At 39.0% G+C, this 21,969-nt stretch overlaps 1 protein-coding gene across 5 annotated transcripts in view; it reads right to left on the bottom strand.

Moving 5' to 3' along the window:
* Positions 1–21,969, bottom strand: part of NR1H4 (nuclear receptor subfamily 1 group H member 4) — a gene marked incomplete at both ends in the record, with an annotated part of 55,416 nt that overhangs the window by 9,659 nt on the left and 23,788 nt on the right. For 2 of the 5 annotated variants that reach the window (XM_079715265.1, XM_079715266.1), the window contains 5 exons: positions 562–708; positions 5,961–6,060; positions 6,386–6,484; positions 7,977–8,110; positions 10,043–10,195. In XM_079715265.1, the coding sequence (XP_079571391.1) occupies positions 562–708; positions 5,961–6,060; positions 6,386–6,484; positions 7,977–8,110; positions 10,043–10,195 (633 nt within the window). The remainder of the gene's footprint in view (positions 1–561; positions 709–5,960; positions 6,061–6,385; positions 6,485–7,976; positions 8,111–10,042; positions 10,196–21,969) is intronic. The other 3 variants (XM_079715268.1, XM_079715267.1, XM_079715269.1) reach the window with 2 other exon arrangements.

Below are 21,969 nucleotides of genomic sequence, written 5' to 3'. Positions count from 1 at the left end.
ATAATACCAGAACTTATAGGATTTTTGTGAGGATTTGATGAACTAATACATATAAAGTATTCAGAACAGTGTCTGAAACCTAATAAATTATGTATAGATGTTGCTATTAGTATTATTTCTTATTTTGCTTTGCATCGAGATGGATAATAGTTTGATACATAGTCATACATACCTGAAGATTTTGAATAAATGAATCTTTTTCTAGACTGAATAATCCCAGCTCCTATATGCTATTTTAAAAATCAGACTAATATTCCAATCTTTAAAAAATTTCTCCTTTGGTCCTTCATCTTAATGCAGTGAAAAGAGTATTTTTGGTATTTTGCTATTACAACAAGAATTTTTGAACCAAGTCACTAGATTCTCATCTATTCTTTTTAGTGTCATTCTCTATGCTAGTCACAATGGGCATATAACTGCATTAGACAGTGTCATCTTTAGTGCCATTTCTAGTCACAGTGGGCATATAACTGCATAAGATAGGCAAGAGGCCTGCCTTCATGGGATGTACAAATTCTTACTTGCAGGAACAAACTTTTTACCATTAGCCAAATTACTTACCGCTCTTTCGAATTCTCTCTTCCAATAGGTCAGCATGTCCAGCTGGAAGTTTCTTACTGAAAATCTCAGCTGAACGGAGAAACATAGCTTCAACTGCAGACCCTTTCAGCAAAGCAATCTGATCTTCATGGTCCAATGTCTGAAACCCTGAGTGAAGATGATAATCAAATCAGTATCAAAAATTGTGAATGTTGTATAACAATATTTCATCATCACCATCATCCCCATTGATAAAACCTTTCCATAAAGTGATTTTGTAATTGTTTTAAGATTGAGCAGTTAAACTGAGTCAATAAGTATCTACTGTACTCCCCCAAATAGAAGCTGACTTTTATCTTCATTGAGCAGGATTTATTTAACAAGTCCAGACTAAAGAGGATATCAAGTCCATACTGAATATGTATACTTATATACTATGGAAGAGACAGGCTGATTCAGATGAAATATTGGAGATAAAGTAGATTCTCTTTGAGCCATTATTTTAGTCATATCTTGTCACATCAGAGAGGGTCAGAGAGGGTCAACTCTGCACAATGGAAGCATCCACAAGCCAGAAAACATTTTACATGTATTCAGAGGTTTAAATGAATATTTGACCAACTCATGAGTCTTTAATCAATGTGAAGAATGGGTAGCATTCCACCCTGCCCGCCAAAAAACTAATCAGGGCCATGCTGAGGATTCTGCTGTGAGCTCAGCGCTGCGCATGTGGGGTAGGGAAAATCAGAGACATGTGGGAAAAAACTGATGACCTGAAGAAATATAAAATTGCCCAGAAAATCCAAAGTCCTTATGCAGGCTTATATGCTATAGTCCCCAGCAGCCTCTCTGACCTCACTTTCTCCTTCATCACCTCCTCCTCAGTTATTGTGCTCCAGCCACACAGACCGCTGGCTCTGTGGTGAACACACAAGTCTGATTTTGCCTCAGGGCGTATTCTCTTCCCCAGCTATCCCCATGCCCCACTCTCTCAGTGTATGCAGGCCTCTGCTTCAAGGTGACCCTCCCTACCTAAAATAGCACTCCCCAGCACTCACTAGTCCCTACCTGCTTTATTTTCATTCATAAAACTTACTACTGGGCTTCCCTGGTGGCACAGTGGTTGAGAGTCCGCCTGCCAATGCAGGGGACACAGGTTCGTGCCCCGGTCTGGGAAGATCCCACAGGCCGCGGAGCGGCTGGGCCCGTGAGCCATGGCCGCTGAGCTTGCGCGTCTGGAGCCTGTGCTCCGCAACGGGAGAGGCCACAACAGTGAGAGGCCCGCGAACCGCAAAAAAAAAACAAAAAACAAAAAACAAAAAAAAATCTTACTACTGCCTGACATGATATTATAAGTTTAGTTTCTTATTTGTTAATTATCTGCCACTTCTCCTGGAGTATAAACTTCTTGGGGACAGAGACTTTGCCTGTTTTATTCACTTCTGTATCCCAAGTGCCTGACATATAATAGGTATCCAAGAATTATTTGTTGAATAATGACTATTCAGCAAGTTAATAATAACTAAATGAATGAATGGGAAACAAACACAAATTTACATGCATATATGTACACACAGACACATAGACACATAAAACACAAATAGAGATAAACTAATGCCATCAGGGTCTAAATGCCCTAGAAGAACATTAAATAACAATGGAGTTCAGAGAAGAGAGTAATGCTAAGGATTAAAAGTCACTACCTTGATAGTAGGCATTCAAAAATACTTGCTCAATGAATAAATGAATGAACTGAAGAACTGAAAACATAGCAAGAGTCCATTAATGGTGATTACTTAAATAAATTATGGTAGAGCCATAGGAGGGCAGTATAAAATAAGGTCTCTAAAATCAGATTGCCTAGAATAAAATTCTGTCTCTGACACTTACTATCTTTGTGGTCTTGGGAAACGTACTCAATCTCTTAGTGTCTCAGTTTCCTCATCTCCAAAATAGGGATTATAAGAGAACCCACCCCTTAGGATTGGCAGAAGTATTAATGAGGCAATCATATTAAATGCTTATACAGTTCTTGACATACAGCAAATACTTAAATAATGTTAACTATTATTATTACAATGTAATACTATGCAACTGTTAAAAGCATGAGGCTGATTTACATATATGGGAAGGTGTTAAAGAAAAAAAGATACCCCAAAACAAATATGTACTATATAATCTCACTTACATGTTTAAAAACAATCTATGTATGTGTATGTGTGTATAGATTAAAATATATGAAAGAAATCAAACCAGACTTCTGTCAATAGTTGCTTATAATAAAGATGATACGGATGGCTGTGAAGGGGACTTTAACTTTCTGGTCCATAAATTTCTGCATTGTTTGAATTGCATGACTGAATTACTTACAGTGGGTACCAATTTATTTGGAGTTTTTGTATACAAAACTTTAAAAATGGGGTGAAAATTTCCTTCTTTTCCTGCCTGCTGAGCCTGCCTTCCGAGATGGTCCAGCTCTCTGAGGCATGATTTTAAGGATGTTTGGAAAGGCCTCTGGTAGGACTTTTTTTTTTTTTTAATTCAAACAGAAAGTCACCAAAATTATAATCATCCTCATCAGTTCACTCAGTCCCATGTAATTAATTTTTTATCTTGATCTTTTGTTAGCACTTTTATGAATTCATCAGTTTTCCATTAGAGTTCTGAAAATGCTTATTCATTCAGTTCAGCAGTATCTGGTAGGACTTTTTATCAAAGTCCATTGATCTTCTAAATTCAACCCCTATGTTGATAAGCAAATATTTAAGTCCCTTTCTATAATTTGCATTTTTCCCCAAGTATAAAATCAGATCGTGAGAGTAAAGAACAGGCTTTTTCAATCTATACTCCCTGTCTCCCTCTACCCAAGATTCTGAATCGCTCTCTTAGAAGGTATGCCCCTTTGTTTCTCTTCCTAAAATATAACCTAGAAACTTAAATCAGTCCTAAGTCTCATTTTCACCTCAGTGTCACAAATGCCTGATCAATGAGAGCAGCAGAACATCTTCTCTAAGTAGCAGCTCTGCATTGACCATCTCTTTTCCTGTTGATAATGAATAACCTTCCCCTGTTCTGAGAACTTGAGTCTTTTTTTATGACTCTTCAAAAAGTCACTACCTTAGAGAACCTAAGAACTCCTTTGAGGGCAGGAGCCATGCTGAGTCTCCAGCACCCTGGACAGTGCCTGGCACAGGTTATGCTCAATGAACTGCTGAAAGGAGTGACTCAGCTGGGTCTTTCACAAAACACCCTTTCATATTGGTATTATATATCACTATTATTACTATATATAATAATGTTGTCATTTCTATAATTATTGTTAAAAGACATTTTTTTCTTTCTCAAGGTTTTCTTGCCTTTTATTTCCGGTTGCATTTAAATTTTTTTCCTTCTACTTTACTCGTTAAACATGCATTCATTGTACTCTTTCTCTCCCTCAGGAAATAGGTTAGGCACTGGAAATGAAGAAGTGTGTAAGATATTGCCATTGCTTTCAGATAAGTTACCTTCTTATGAATAAGATACTTTTTCGCCTTCAATTATTTCCTGATTCAATACCAACTGACCATTTGAACTGAAAAACCTTTTCCCATAAACAACCAAGAACATCATATTCTCCCTTTCCCAGTTCTCCCCCCACAGTTATCACTCTTGTGTAATCTTTTTTTAATCATGATTGTCTTCAGCCAAATTAGCATATAACAAATTAAGTTTCTCTTTCATTGTTAATAAATAAATGAGAGAATATTAATGTTTCAATGATAACAAGAACTTTCTCCCCACATCTTATGACTTTTATATAAGCTTATGTCTATCCATGACACATTTAATAAAATAATAGCATAATGCTGACAAAAGAAAGCAAATTAAACTGTCTAATTAAAATCCTACATCAGAAGTCACCTTCTGTAATTTAATATTACAGTGTTATGCTGCTATACAAGATATTTATTATTCTCTACTAGACCATGGATTCTAATGTACTAAAATATTTTAAAAACACTGAAACAACTTAAACCTATTGGCTTATAGAGCAATGATAATGTGGCTGAAAGAATGGGGGAGGAGTGGCACTGGGAGACAAGAACCTTGAATTCCACTTTCTGTACTGGCACCATCTAAATGACTATGGATAAGTCCCTCTCCCCCATCCCATACATACACTTGTTCATCAAGCCCTACCAATCTTTGAATGTCTCTTCATTTTGTTTCCTCTTCTCTCTCCCACTGCTATTGCTTTATTTCAAGCCCTCTACCTGGACTGGTGCAGTAGCATACTAACTGATCCTCCCCGCCTGCAGTCCCTCCTCATTCAAATCCATCTTATACAAACACAATAAAGCCATATATCTATAACATAAATCTCCTTATGTTCCTCTCAAAAAGAAAAAAAAAAGCCACCAAAAACTTCTTACCATCCAGGGCATCCTTATCAGTCTGATACCAACTTGCCTTATGTCTAGCCAAGGAGCCCACCACAGACATTATTCTATAGCTACACTGAATCTTCTCTTCCATTTCTAATAATCCTATTCTTGCTCATGCCTCATTACCTTTTCACAAGCAGATCTCTCGACTTGGAATGCCCCTTCTCTTTCATACCACCAGGAAAAATCATTTTTTCTTTTACACTCAAATATGATTCTTTCTGAAGCCTCCCTGTCTTTCTCAGATACAATTAGGAATCATTTTCTCTCTGTTCAACAGCACCTTGTATACATGGTTTTTGGGTTTTTTTTTTTTAAATTTTAACCTTTAATCACTCTCCTTGATGGTAATTGCTAGGTACCTAGCATAGAGTACTTTTCAAAAAATGCTTATTAAATGAATAAATGGATGAATGACAACTTTGGAAAGTCTCAATTTTTTAATCTATCAATTTGAAGAATTATTATAATTTAAAATATCCTATCTGGCTCTAATATTTTGTGTCTATAGTAATTAGACACATTAATTTAAAGCAGATGTGGGGGACTTCCCTGGTGGTGCAGTGGTTAAGAATCCGCCTGCCAATGCAGGGAAAATGGGTTCAAGCCCTGGCCTGGGAAGATCCCACATGCCACGGAGCAACTAAACCTGTGCACCACAACTACTGAGCCCACGTACCACAACTACTGAAGCCCACACGCCTAGAGCCTGTGCTCCGCAACAAGAGAAGCCACCACAATGAGAAGCCCGTGCACCGCACGGAAGAGTAGCCCAGGACTGCCACAGCTAGAGAAAGCCCGCGCACGGTAACAAAGACCCAACGCAGCCAAAAATAAAATAAATAAATAAATAAAATTTAAAAAATAAGTAAATAAATAAAAAGCTATAAAGCAGATGTGGCATTATTCCCTTTTTACAATGAACAGACCTGCCTCTCAATGTCACAAGAATATTGTACAGTGTAGTAGAAAAGTAACTACATGTAAAAATACCTGGAAGTTTTTTTGTGAATTCTACGAGAATCTGTACGTGACTGGTAGCCATTTCAGTTAAAATGAGAAAATTTTCTTCTGCACTGAATTCTTCTTTTAACTGAATTTTAAGAAAAAAGCAAACGATAAGTAGATAGAAGGAGAAATCAATATAATATTGTTATACTATAGAACCATATTTAGATAATAACTTTTAAGACCCAGCTCAAATTTTTCAGATCCTTGGAGAACAATTACTATTACCAAGCTAGGTATGAGACTCCTTACTCTTTGTTTAATGCTGCAAAAAGTTTAAATGTACAACTTAAATTATAAGTCCTAATCATTTTAAATAACATATTCATATATAAATTTGACCCCCACGGTAGGAAAAGCTCCAGAAAATATTAACTTTAAACCCATGTATTTTCAGATATTGTACATACAATTTTATTTGTTATTTCCTGAGGCATCCTCTGCTTGCTGTATGAATCCATAATATAATGAAGAAGATTCTGTTGATCTGGGGTGAGTTCAGTTTTCTCCTACACTGGCAAAAAAATGAAAGGTGTCAGGGAAGCTGGTTATAAGGCATGTTTCCCATGTGTACTCTCATCTGGAGTAAACCACTAGGAGAAATTGTTGAAAAAAGCCCTAAATATGGCAGAAACTGTGCATGCACTCTGTTATAATGTGTAATTGCTTTCTCTAGTTCCTTGGGCAAGCCACATCACATTTCACTAAATTTGTCCCAAGTGGGTAATTTTCCTATCTATAAAACAGGGATAACAAAATATTCCTTTCATGTATTTCTTGCGAATAAATAATAATCAGGATATGAAGCCTATCAGGCCTACTACCATAGCAGAGTTGAGTAGTTCTCATAGAGACCATGTGGCCAAGGCCTAAAATATCTGGCCCTTCACAGAAATGTTGCCAACCCCAAAGTAGTGAGTCATCAATCTGGACAATTCAGACCACAAACACCTCTTTCCCCCTGATTAGCATCTTTTGGTGAGTGTGAATAATAGTGTCGACTTGTTGCTTCCTTTACCGAAGTGTTATTGATGAAGCACTATGACAAAGTAATACAGCTGACCCTTGAACAACACAAGGTTTGAACTGCATGGGTCCACTTATACACAGATTTCTTTTACTAAACATGTTCTACGGCACTACAGAATCTGTGGTTGGTTGAATTCACAGGGGCAGAACTGAGGTTACGGGAGGGCCAGACTGTGAAATTATATGTGGATTTTCGACTGCCTGAGGGTGGACATCCCTAACTACCCCACCAAGTTGTTCAAAGGTCAACTGTACTTTTTACATAAAATTATTTTTTTCTGAAATGAACACAAAATAACATATTTGCAAAACTAAACATGGATGAAATTTTCTTTGTCAGTAGTATAATAAATATTGAGAAGGGTGTGACAATCAATCATGGATTATTGGTTTTTCAACTAATGGCAAATTAAAATTCCTCCAAATGTTCTGTGAATTATCACAACATGTTTGGCTAAGCATCCAAGATGCTGTTCCTCTATTTTGTCCTGAGTCACTCAAAGGATTTCTTGAGTAATTTGTGACCTCAGGGAGAAGGGCCTTTCTCTATTGACCCACAGATGTGTATTCACCCTGTTTTACCCCTTGATAAGGACTAATCCACAAACCCCTATTGAGTCCACATTGAGTCTGAGCCTTCCTTCTCATTGACAGGGAAAAAAATGTCATCGACACTCATTTTAAAGCCCAAACCATTCCCACTGGTTACCTCTGGGAAGCAGGAGGAGAATGGGATCAGGGAGATGGAGAACTTTCACTTATTTTACTTCATCCATGTTTACGTAACTGCTATCCTTTGAATTTTTACATGGAAGCATGTATTACTCTCTTGACTAAAAAGCACTTGATGCACACTTGAAATGAAATTCTGCTTGTGGCTGTGGCCCTGGTGTGAAAGCTCCCCGCCCAAGTCACAACATCCTAGAAGCTCAGTGGCCGCCGGCTATGGTGGACGCGCTGGCCCGTCATTACCCTGCATGACTTAGTTGTCGAGGTCACTTGTCGCAAGTCACGTCCTTCACTGTCTTCATTAATGGTCTGATCTGCGTGCTGCTTCACGTTTTTCCTCAGTCTTTTAGATTTACACTGAATGTCAGTTAACAAGCCTGAAAACATAAAGAGAGAGTCTTCGCCATCCAAGGAAAGTCCTGTTGGGTTTGTGGTCCCAAGGCAGCTGAGGTGTGGTCGGCTTAAAAGGTCTCCTTTGCCATTTAGCACAGAGCTAATTCTAGCCCCACTGACACTTTAAGACTTGGTCTTGAACAAGAAATGTATCTCCTGTGAGCCTCAGTTTCTTCCTTGGTAAAATGAGAATAATATTTAACCCACAGAGTTATCTGTAGATTAAATATCATTAGGTCATTTTTTAAAATGAGCTTTCTGCAAAGAATTTGTAACACCAGAGCATTGTACAAATGTAAGGTATTCAATAAAAAAGGTGAATGACACTCACCCTCTTCCTGGCCTAGGGGGCCTTGAAAGCTAGTGTTTCAAAACATAGGATTAATATTGTTTTCCATCGATGTTTACATAACTGTACTGTAAGAAGTAGATCCAATTTCACATTAAACACAAATGTAAATGTGTTGAGTAAAATGATGTCAACATCCTTTAGGGAAAAATTTTAAAGTCCTGTTAATTTTCAGAACTGTATAAATTATTAAGAATATAGTTACAGATGAAAATAACTCCAGGGGACTTTGAAATTTTCTTTTGAATAATCATACAATATCATCATAAATTTACACTTAAACAGAACTACTAAAATAATGAAGAACAATCTCCCATGCTCCTATTTAACTTCCTTATTCTCTCAATGTTAATGAAACGAAGTTCCAAGAGTTTCTTTGTCCAGGGCATTTATTTTATAGGATCATACAAAAGCTCTTATATCTGTTACCAGATAAGTTTGTGTTTTCATAAATAACATTATAGACTCTTGTAGGTGGAGTCATGAAAAATGTCCTCAGGACTTTGCTGGAACAGGTTCATATTTAAGTGATGAGGAACATGAACCACCCAGGATCGAAGTAAGTGTTTCCACTGCAAGATTGGATTCCAGCCACAGCCCCTACCGCAGTCTCTTGTTTCATATACGCGAAGAAGAGATTGTGATCGGGCACTATAAAATTTTCATCCATCCAGAGCTGGATTATTTACACTGACCTATTTCTCCCCCCCTCCTGCACGCGTTTTTTCTTTAGGTCCATCCCAGTTGCCTGCAGTTGGGGAACAATAGAACTGGAGTCACCTTCCAAAGGCTTTTATTTCATGTGGCATTCCCTCTCTGAATGTTTTCATCCCCTTGGTGACGTTCGCTTGTCTATTTGTGTTTTGAGCAGGAATAGGACATATCTCAGAATCTGAGTGGTCTGTAGAATTTGCAGAATGAAAAATTAATATGTTATGTACGAACATGCATTCCAAATTTTGATGAAGATTATGGTTTCTCACAAAGCCAGCAGTTAATACAGTGTCTCTTTATCTGATTGAAGGACCGAATTATATTAAAACTCGGAGTAGTTAATTTCCTGTGTAAACCTATACAAATTGGTTCAAAGCCGCACTAAGAGAAAAAGGAGTCTTAATAAAATGACTAGGTTTAAAACTCTATTTAGACAATTCACAGGCAGTTACACCTTATAGAACATTCTTAATTTTCCCCACAACTGAATTTTTATGCTGATTAAACAATAAATAAGAAGGAGATTAAATCATATTTGGAGGAAACATTTAGACTGTCATTCTTTGTAGCTTATTAAAACATGTTATTTTGACTGTATGTTAACGCCATTTCACTTCACGTATAATTCAGGGCAACAATGGACACCAAAGCACAGCTGTTTCTTTCAGGTGCATAAAATGCTCTTTAGCCGACAGTTTCGACAATTTCAGTGGTTCATTACCCTTTTCAAGAACTTAGACGGCTTAGTAAGTTTCTTCTTTAATATGTGACGTACAACTCTAATCATGTGAGTTACCTGACATCTGCCTCCTTAAGAGATTTTTAGTGGAATTTACTTGCTTGTTGCGAATACCTGTATACATACATTCAGCCAACATTCCCATCTCTTTGCATTTCCTTAGTCGACACTCCTGGCACTTCCTTCGCATGTACATGTCCATCACACAGTTGCCCCCGTTTTTACACTTGTACACAGCATTTTTGGTAATGCTTCTCCTGAAGAAACCTGGGGAAGAAACACAGAAAGAAGTAAGAGGCTCCTAACAACACACTTGGATTGAGAGATGCCAGAGCATTTTTCTCATGAACCCCTGCGGGGCACCCAGGCCATCCTTGACCATATCCGTGACAAATGTACTTTTGGCTGCGCTGCACGGTCCCGATGGCTGCTGTTGTTAATTATTTATTTCTCAAAAATAAAGACACATTTGAATTATAGCCTCTCTTTGGAAAAATCTTGGTTTGTTTTAAAAGATAGATTACTTTCATTAGTGTATCTTTGCTGGGAGACCATTATGTACTAATGAGCTCTAGGTGCTGGTGGTACAGGGGTGAATAAGTTATCACTGCCCTCTTACAGTTTACACGTTGGTTGAGAACAAAGAGAGGCAAACAACCAAACTAGTGAAATTCCGTGTTCCTGGGCTGTGCTGAGGCAGAGAGGCTGACTGAATGATCAGTTCTGGATGCAGAGGTCAGACTCGGAAGTGAGCATTGAGGTTTCAATTCAGTACTTAATATACGCAGCTTGGTATAATAATAAACATGCCAACCTTCCTTTAAAATAAACATCTCCCTGGAGAGGATGCAGCCACAGCTACAGCCGCTACAGTTCAGCTGCCTGGAGGTGGGGAGGGGACTGACTGGCCTCCTTTCTGCTTCTCCTCTTCCTCCTCCACCCATAGACCTGGATGACCATGGTTCCTGACACTTCCGGAGTCGACGTGGAGTTGTGAATAAGGATTGGGCTGGGGGAGGCAGGGGAAGAAATGACAGGAAAGAGCTTACTTGCCTGGTGTTGTTAGAAGCTGGTTTGTATCTAGCAAGTTTTGGAAACTGACTCTTTCTCCCTTGGTTTGGGTTCTTTTGAGAACTCCTCCCATCACTGGGATACTTTCCTCTGCAGTTCCTTGTTGAGGGCAAATACGTCTCTCTTCTAGCCCATGGCTTGCATCTCCTTCAGCATCTTGGAATTTGGCAATTCACCCGCATCCTCTTTCTTCTGAGGTCCCTCCACTCCATGGGCTCAACCCCACGCTAGTTTTCTCTGCTCCAACAAACTCAGAGAAAATTGCTCCCACCTACCTATGAGCAGTCAGCCACCCACCCTCTTGCCCTTTCAACTTCTCAGGTGAAAGTCAGACGCCAATCTTCAGTGTCCCTCAGCTGCAGGGAATACACGTCAATCTCCTTGAGTGATCCTACTGAAGACCCTTCCATTGGGCCTGGGGCAGCAGGGCCTCCTTACTGTACAGATTTCATCTGGGGAAGGGGGACACCTTTTTCTAATTCTCACAAAAGTCCCATACTTTCCAGCGGTGGCCCCCAGGGGCAGACAGCCACACCCCACCCCACCCCTTTGCAATGGGAATGTGGGATTCCTAGCACACTAATCACATGTTCCAAAAGCTTTAAAGATCACTCTCTAATTTCCAACTCCTACTCACTTCATACCCTCAAAGTAAGCGAGGTATTTAACTAGTTCTTAACTACCCACTGCAAGATGAACTCACTTTGGAATGTAGCCTCTATTGTCTTCATGCCTTTGCCAAAATTGAGACAGCAGTGTCCTTCCTATTTTAACAGCCTGTTGGAATAATAGCTGACATCTACTAAGCACCCACTCCCTGTTGTTCTAACCACTTCACCTGCATTTAGTTATTTAATCTCCATATCAATTTTATGATGAAGATAATATTATGTGTCCCCATGTTACAGATGAAAAAAAAGGCACAGAGAGGTTAAGTATTTTGGCCATGATAACATGGTTAATAATTGGACTAAAAAGATTCAAATCCAGGCAGTCATGCACCAAAGCCCACGCTCTTAACCACTATGCTATAATTGCCCTCCTTGCATCACAAGAGAGTAGAATAAGTTAATCTTAAATACCTACTATCTGAAAGCTGCATCAGAGAATGCAAGGGAGATACCAAGATGAAGAAAACATTCCTTGTCCCTCAGAGCTTCCAACTTAGGGGGAAGACAAAGAAGTAAAATCACAACACAATAAAAACGTAGAGTGATAGGATAGCTAATTAAGTAATAAATTATTGGAATGTAGATGAAAAAGTGATCATTTCATGGCCACACTAAATGCTTGTGAAGGATGTGCCACATTAAAGGGAGACAGCAATTCCATCATAGACTTGGAGATTTGCACATTTGTTATGACAATTTTCCAAGCAGAAGGCAATAAAAATTGTCCTAGTAAAATAAGTATAATATGACAATTTCCCATCAGCTAAAAGTCTAGTGTCTCGAGGAAAAGGCATTATATGGGCTGGGAATGGCCCTGATTAATTCCAAGTAGGGGGAATCACAGAAGAACTCATGAAGGAAGTAGAATTTGAGCTGGACCTCAGAGAATAAGTAGGATTTTGAAACATGGACTTTGAGGGAGGAAGGACAGTCTGGGAAATGAGCAAATGCACGAAGTTATGGAAATTCCAAGGAAGGGTAGATAATCCATCTTGATGGGAGGGTAGAGTGTGGGGAGAATTAGTGGGAGCTTGATGAGGGCATGCAGTGGGACAGAATATGGTTAAATGCCCTTGAACTCCAAGCAAAGAAGTTGAATCTTTATATCAAGTAGAGAGAGAGAGAAGCCTTTAAAGGGTTTTGGCAGGGGAGGGTCTAACCTAACCTGCATGTTGGGAAGACTCCTTGGGGCAAGGTCAAGAAAGGTGGGACAGGGAGACCAGAGACTGGAGGCAAGAGGCTGTTATGGCCAGAGGGTGACTGATGCCTGACCTATATGGGGGGTGGAGGGGAGGAAACAGAGGAACATTCAGGACTTGATAACTAACTCAATAAGAAAACAGGCTGAAGAAAAAGTTAGAGATGTCAAGGTTAAAAAAGTCATAGACTTGCTTTTGAATTTGTGAGCTGGTATAACTTTCAGTAGGAATGGTATTACCATTTTCCTAAATGTCAAATCCAACCACATAAAGTCTAAAAAAAGACTGTGCTTCAGATCAGTGTTGATATTGGGAGTGCAAACACCACATCATGCAATTCAAAAGAAACTACAGACAAAAAAAGAAAGAAAGAAAAGAAAAGAAAAAAGAATTTTTTCCTGATACCAAATGATTGATCTCAATGACCACTTTAGCTTACTTGAGTCAATCTTCCCACTAATTTCAGCCCCTCCCAGGAACAATTCCCTCTAAAACCATGATAGATATTGATAGCTCAATAATGAACTGAAATAAAATTCCTTATTCCAGGATGAGTCAAAGGAACAGTGTTAGGACAATTCTGCAGGATTTTTTGCTGTGGTATTAACTGAGAAAGGAATCGTTATCATCTCAATAGCTGAATTAATTAGCTTTCACTGTGAGGTGGCAACACAATATTATCATTCTATCATTTAAATAAGGCTACGTATACTGTATTTATATTTATGCAAATCAATCCATACACATACCTCTGCCTCTATCTTGTGCATATTCAACAATGCCCATATCAGAAAAGTCATTTGAAAATGAATGGAAAGGACATTCACTGAGGAACAGAGGCTCCCTGGTAATTGAAGATGAATAGACAGGGCTGGCATTGCCCTCAGGGGAGTGTGTAGCGCTAGGGGGCTTCCTGGGGTGGCAGGCGAATAAGCTATAGGATGGTAAAATGGATCCCTCAGTTATGCAGAATATTGGACATCCTGCTTTTCTGCTTCTTTATACAGATAGAACCCATACCATACCCTACTCCCAGCTCATACATACATACGTGCCCACACAGACACACATGCACATATTGGACCCCAGGGACTGGCCACACATTACTTCGAAATCAATAAAATGTTGGTTGATGTTTAAACCTCTAAGTGTCTCCTGACTTTTTAAACAGCAACAAACACATAGGACTGAGGAATTAGTTATCTTAACATCCAACATGGCCTAAAGAAAGTCAGCTTTTAGTTCTGCCTCAGCAGACCATAGAATAAAAAGGACTCCACCACCCACTTTTACAGGACTTATTTTGTAGCAGGCACTTTTAAACACTTTGCATATGGCGTTTCACTTAACACTAATAACAATCCTATGAGGTAGACCTATTCTTTTTTTTTTTGCGGTACGCGGGCCTTTCACTGTTGCCGCCTCTTCCGTTGCGGAGCACAGGCTCCGGACGTGCAGGCTCAGCGGCCATGGCTCACGGGCCCAGCCGCTCTGTGGCATGTGGGATCTTCCCAGACCGGGGCATGAACCCGCGTCCTGTGCATCGGTAGGCGGACTCCCAACCACTGCGCCACCAGGGAAGCCCAAGGTAGACCTATTCTTATCTCTCTCTTATAGGAAAGGAGACTGAGTTACACAGAAATTAAGTAATTTGCTCAAGGTCCTACAGATAGTAAATGGTAGAGCTCAGATTTGAACGCTGATAGGCTCAGTTCCATATTCTACGCTCTTAACCACTATATTATGCTGTCCTTCTAGTTAGGAGATTACATTCCTAAAAATTGTCTTTTGACATTAATCTCCTCAAATCCCATTTTGCATGTGAAGTGCTCCACAGTTTCATCCCTATCTCCAAAACTTCTTCAGAAACATCCTATTCTCCCTCCCCACTCCAGATGTCTGCTCCACCTCTGTCTCACTGGTAGAAAACTGCAAAGTAGCACAAACTAGAGAACAGCTGCCAATACTAAACCAGGTAAGCTTTGGTCTCCATCACACAATTTCTTAGACTTTAGGATCTCAAGTCCTCTCTTTGAGTTGCTTGCTGAAATTTTTAGAACTCAATAATAGACTCCTGATCACCTGGCAGGAGCTGTTTTAGATCGTTGTTTTTGAAAAAGCAAACTCTCAAACTTTTGAGATGCAGTTGATAAAAATTATTCTTGACTATTTAGTTCTTGTTAATGTTGCTTTTAAGGTTTTTTCCCCCTTTATCTGTTAGGGAGCCACAAAAAAATGTCTACCTGATTTTCCAACACTTACTTTTATCACTATAATTTCTAATTTTTTTTTCTTAAATAAGTTTAAAAAGAACTGACTTGAATTATTTTTGGAAGTTGCCTAATGTCACTCCAAAGTAGGCAAATCAACAAACAACTTAGTAGTCAAAGGGCATTCATCAAACTTCTATCCTCCCTCTGGAAAAAAAAAAAATACTGTGAAATAAAACTTCATTAAAACAACATAGTCTGGGCTTCCCTGGTGGCGCAGTGGTTGAGAGTCCGCCTGCCAGTGCAGGGCACACTGGTTCGTGCCCCAGTCCGGGAGGATCCCACGTGCCGCAGAGCGGCTGGGCCCGTGAGCCATGGCCGCTGAGCCTGCGCGTCCGGAGCCTGTGCTCCGCAACGGGAGAGGCCACAGCAGTGAGAGGCCCGCGTACCGCAAAACAAAACAAAACAAAACAAAACATAGTCTATAAAAATGTTTGAATACTACTCTGTCAGTGTATCAAAAATGTTGATGAATCTCAGAGAGACAGATACCAGAGTAAATTTATGAAGAAACATGGCCCAAGACAGGTGCAGAAGAATGCAGGAGTAGGAGCAATGGGGAAGTTCCAAGTTCAGATACAAGGAGATGCAGGTGGCCCTGAAGCGCTGAGAGGGAGCATCCTGTTAAGCCAGGAGTTGGCTAACTACAGCCTAAGGACAAATTTGGCTCCCTGCATATTTCTGTATGGCCCACAACCTGAGAGTGGGTTTTACGTATTTTAATGTTTTCAAAAAATCAAAAGAATATTTGTGATATGTAAAAATTACATGACATTTAAATGTCAGCATCCATAAATAAAGTTTTATTGAAACAAAACCAAGATCTTCATTTATATATCTGCTTTTGCACTACAATGGCAGAGTCAAAGAGCTGAGACAGAGACATTAATACTTGCAAAGCCTGAAATATTGACTCTCTGGTCCTTTACAGAAAAAGTTTGCCAACCCCTGTGCTAAGCCAGGGATAGCATGCAGTCTCAAACAATGGATATGAGCCAGTGAGGGAGGGAAATGCCCAGGAGGAACAGGGAGTCCCCAAGCCCAGAAGACACGGACCAGAACATTCTGTCTAACAACACATCTTGTCCTCCCTCCTGATGGGTAAAAGCAGGCTTCAGAAACACAAAGAGCATCCTTAGAGAGGTGGGCAAGGAATCTCCTTGTCTACTCAATGAGATTACTCTTTCTAGACTCATTTGGGAATTGCCTTTGCAGGCATGTGCCCTGGAGGCAGCTCTGAGTCTGTTTCTCCTTTTGCCTTAACCTATTAACAGAAAGTACAGGATCAAGGTGTAAGACGTTGCCAGGTACCATGTGGATAAGTTGATTGGCACAAGCTACAGGTTAATGGTTTTTAACATCTTTCTTACAAAGATAAAAAATTATTTATCAGCTCAACCACATAACTGAACTGGGAAAGAAAACAAACCTACCTCATTTTAGCAACATAAATAAACATAATCACTTTTAACAATTTTTAAAAGGTCAGTTTGATTATTTGGCCTAATGATTTTGAATAACCAAAAAACAAATCACCTCCCACTCAAGCTCAGAATTAAAGGCATTGTAGTTAGCTGTAATTAATCACAATGATGATGATAATAATAAAGAAGACAGAACCCCTCTCATCCTCTATGTCAGCTCAAGTATCACCACTTTATCTATAGCATACCCTTCATGTGCTCTAGCCATGTTTTTTCCATTCTGTTTTACATTCTTCACATCACTTATCTGTATCTAAAATTGTCTTATAACTTATTGAAGAGTTCATTCTTTTCTATGGACCAAAATTCAATAGATATAAAAGAATAGAGAGTAAAATATCTCCTTCCCACATTTGTCCCCAGGACACCCAGTCGTCCTTCCCACTGACAACCAATCTTATTTACTTTTTAATTTTAAAATTATCTCCTTTAATTCTTTTTTTTTGTTGTTACTTTTTATTGCAGTATAGCTGCTTTACAATGTTGTGTTAGTTTCTGCTGTACAGCTATACATATATATATATATCCCCTCTTTTTTGGATTTCCTTCCCATTTAGGTCACCACAGGGCATTGAGTAGAGTTCCCTGTGCTATACAGTAGGTTCTCATTAGTTATCTATTTTATACATAGTAGTGTATATATGTCAATCCCAATCTCCCAGTTCATCCCACCCCCACTTCCCCCCTTGGTATCCATACGTTTGTTCTCTACATCTGTGTCTCTATTTCTGCTTTGAAAATAAGTTTATCTGAATCATTTTTCTAGATTGCACATATAAGCAATATTATACGATATTTGTTTTTCTCTTTTTGACTTACTTCACTCTGTATGACAGTCTCTAGGTCCACAGACGTCTCTGCAAATGGCACAATTTTGTTCCTTTTAATGACTGAGTAATATTTCATTGTGTATATGTATCACATCTATCTCCTTTAATTCTTTTGATTCTGTTGAATTTGATTAAACCCAACACTTCACCTACTCCAGGCCTACACTTGAGTAGCCTCAATGTGCCAGGAAGAAACACACAACCATACTAATAGTTTTATGTGTTCCTGACAGCAAATCTGGGGTGGGGTTTCCATACTGCAGGCAATCATGTCATGTCCCTAGTCAGCACCCTCTCCCGTCCTGGACTTTGTTACAACTTTTCCGTCTCAACCTCTCAACACCACTTCTCCACCTCTGACTCTCAGCTAGCGACTGAGCTTTTTATTTGACTGAGAAAATCGAACATATCAGAAGAGAATTCCCACGTGCACCACCATGAAATCCATCAGTCTATCTGTATCTGCACCACATAATCTGCCTTCCTTCCTTTTACTAAAGATGGACTGGTCCCCTTCTAAACAAACCCCACCTTAAAATAAAGCTCTCCCTTGACCCCCACCCTTCCATCCATTGGCCTGCTTCTCTGCTCCTCTTCATGATAAGACTTCTTGAAAGAGTAGTCCATATTGGCTGTCTCTACTTGATCTCCTCCCTTTTCTCTTAAACCCATGCTGATCAGGCTCTACCCCCACCATGCCACTGAAAAGGATCCTCCACTTTGCTTCAATTCTCAGTGCTTCCCTTCATTGAACCACCAGCAGTGTTTGACATAGTTATGTGCTTCTCCCCTCTTGAGTCAATCTCTTTCACTGGCCTTCATGAGTCCACTCTCTTGGTTCTCCTTCTTTCTCACTGGTCCCTCTTTCTCATTCTCCTTTTTAGGTCATCTTCATCTTCCCAACCTCTAAATATTCCAGCACTCCAGGGCTAAGTCCTCAGTCCTCTAACTAAATTGAATCCTTATGTGATCTCATCAACCCCTTTGGCTTTAAATGTAGCTTAAGCACATTGATATACTAAGACCTCTCAAATTTATATCTCTAGCCCAGGTCTCTTTAATGAACCCTGATGCACAAACCTAACCACCTACTCATCTTCTCTGCTTGGATATCTCACAGGCACCTTAACCTTAACCTGTCCAGAATGGATCTTCTGCTTTTACATCCCTGATCCTGCTCCTCCCCAGTTTTCCCCTTTCAGTAGATCTCACACCCGTCTCCCTGTTGCTAGGACCAAAATTCTTGGAGTCATTTTTGTATCTTCTCTTTCTCTCCCATTCCACATCCAAACCATCAGCAAGTCACATTTTATTTTCTTCTGTCAAACTTTGTTTTATTCACTGTTATACACTTAGGCCAAGAGTGGTCCTGTACCTACCAGGCACCCAATGAATAGTTGTTGAATGAATGAAGGGAGAGAGTCTACACACTATTAACAGTAATCTCATTAGCTTAAGTAGGTTAAAAATTAAATGTTCAATAATAACACATGATTGTATGGTGTACCTCTGAGGTGAACAGTTTTCTAAACTTCAAATAGATCACCAATCAAAACATACCTTTGGCTGGGACGAAGTGAGAGAGTGGCACAGACATATATACACTACCAAATGTAAAATAGCTAGCTAGTGGGAAGCAGCCGCATAGCACAGGGAGATCAGCTCGGTGCTTTGTGTCCACCTAGAGGGGTGGGATAGGGAGGATGGGAGGGAGACGCAAGAGGGAGGAGATATGGGAATATATGTATATGTATAACTGACTCACTTTGTTATAAAGCAGAAATGAACACACCATTATAAAGCAATTATATTTCAATAAAGAAGTTAAAAACAAAGAAACAAAAAAAAATAACTGCTCCTTAGCCTCTCCCTGCATCTTTCAAATGAGGTTCTCAAAGTATATCTTTTAAATCTCACATGTAACACAATTAGAAATGAAGATATCTAGATGCCTTGTTTTTCTCTCTGATTAACTATATGATTTGAGGTATCCAATGTTTAATGGTTTGTATTTTGCAAATAAAAATCCAGAACCTACACTCTCCTTTACACTTACCTGACATTTTATAATAAAAAAATATTATATTAGTTGACAATGTGCATCCTATATTTCCCAGAATGGTTATAGACACAGCTCATCTAAGCCTGAGCAAAATTAAAAGTCAGTATAATAGACTGACTTTATTTCATATTTGAGGTTTAAAATTTTTTCCATATTTACTCATATTTTGTTAAAATGTGTGATAATAAACAAACAAGATCTTGTCTGTAAATGTATAAGTTTCTATATTTGATGCTGTTCTTTATTTTTAAAAATATGACAGATGTTTCTCATTTCTATGTGTGGAAGGAACTGATAACCTTAGTTATTAGACGATGTTTTATTTTGTACACGGTGAATGTTGTTCACTAATTTATAGTTATGACTGCTTTTGGAAAGTATGTTGGTGGAAAACACCAGGAGACCATTCTGTCAAACAACCAATGGGTTTGGATTTGCCATCATCTAGGCTTTGTTTGTTTTTTCTGTGTTAGTGTTTTTCCCAACAGAACTGACTTTTAAAACACTGACTTTCCTTGTATGTACTTTAGTGCTGACTGTCTTTGGAAAGCCACTGACAGCAGGATAAAGGGCAGGATGGTACAGAGGAAAAAGTGTAGTTCAAGAGTCCTGCAGATTTGAGTACCAGTTCTAATGCATTCTTTCATAGCTGTGAGATCTGGGTGAATTTCTGAGTGTTGGTATTTTTATTTGGAAAAAGGAGGTGATAATACTATCTCAAGGAGCCACTATAAGGATAAATGAAATAAAGAGTCTCCAGTGGAAACTGTCCAGCCCATAACTGAGAATCATTATTTTCTCCAGTTTGTCTGAGTCCATAAATGTGTAATTTTTCAACAATTTTAGGAATTTTAATGTAAAGGATGATTTATCAAGTGATTCATGTGTGATTTATACTTGGTCCTATTGTTTTGGGGTTTGGGGGTGTTGTTTTGTTGTCTTTTGTTTTTCTATCCCACCCCAAGAGGGTAGCCATCTTTTTATGCTCACTTGCTAAGACAAAAGCTGAAGTTCTTTACCTCTAGATAAAGATAACTCTAGGATAGGGCTTTTGTTTTCAACCCCTCATTGAAACGGTTATACTGCATCATATCAAAGATGATGGAGGTGGAGGTCAATGCTTTTAGAGTTGGGGGAGCAGAGGCAGATTAGCTGGAAAGAGGTTTGGGGAACTTCACCAGAGCCTGAGGATGGGATGAGTCTCACAGGTTCTCTGAGTATTGGACCAGCACCCATAAAGAGCTTCTAGAGAGGTGACAAATCTCTAATGGGATAGCTCTGAGCTGAGGACAGGAAGGTACTAATAACCATGACCTTGGAAACCCTGAGATAAAATAACCATATCAAAAGGTGGCTGAGTTGTCCACTCTCAAGGGATCAATTCAAAGGTGAACAAGGAGCATATCAACTAATACCAAAATATTCTACCCTGTGTAAGACCCCTGAGATTTGTGCATGTTCCTGGGGAAAAGAGCATCCCCAAATATATCCCCAGTGGAATTTCTCATCAGCCAGGGGGATTATGAGCCTGGGAAAGATTAAATTTGATTACAGAAATATAGAAATATGATATGTCTTACACTTAGTCCTACCTGTTTCAGTAACAAAGTGTTTCTGAAATGCTACACATAAAGTACATCTAAAATACAGAGGTGGCTATCAAAGGAAAAATGTAGAAATGAACTAAATGAAAATGAAAATACAACTCATCAAAATTTGTGGGATATAGCAAAAGCAGTACTCAGAGGAAAAATTCATAGCATTAACTGAATACATTAGAAAAGAAATACATAAAATCCAATAATCTAAACTTCCACCTTAGGAAACTAGAAAAGAGAGCAAATTAAATCTAAAGTAAGCTGAAGAGGAGAAATAATAAAAGTTAGAGCAGGATCAATGAAATTGAAAATAGGAATACAACAGAGAAAATCAATGAAACCAAAGCTGGTTCTCCAAAAAGATCAATAAAATTGAAAAATATCTAGCAAGGCTAACCAATAAAAAGAGAGAAGACACAAATTACTAGTATCAGAACTAAGAGAGCCATTACTACTAATTCCATGGATATGAAAAGCATAATAAAGGAATATTATTTTAAAAATTGTATGCCTTCTCTATATCTTTAATTCTGTGTTTGTAAGGAGGGGAGATGGTTCTGTGGAAATAAAGCCTATCCAAATGATCAAAAAACAAAATGCAAAACACAAAAACACAAAACCACTAGTGGTTATCAGTGGTTGCCTCTGGGGAGCAGGACTTGGGGCAGAAATGGTTGGGCAGGGGCTTTTCTACCATTTGACTTTTTTGTTGTTTGTTTGTTTCCGCTTTATAACAAAGTGAATCAGTCATACATATACATCTGTTCCCACATCCCTTCCCTCTTGCGTCTCCCTCCCTCCCACCCTCCCTATCCCACCCCTCCAGGCAGTCACAAAGCACCCAGCTGATCTCCCT

The sequence above is a fragment of the Hyperoodon ampullatus genome (assembly GCF_949752795.1).
Source record: "Hyperoodon ampullatus genome assembly, chromosome: 11".
NCBI classification, from domain to species: domain Eukaryota; kingdom Metazoa; phylum Chordata; class Mammalia; order Artiodactyla; family Ziphiidae; genus Hyperoodon; species Hyperoodon ampullatus.
The sequence above is the reverse complement of the archived record's forward strand: the minus strand, read 5'-3'. Positions and strand labels throughout refer to the sequence as shown.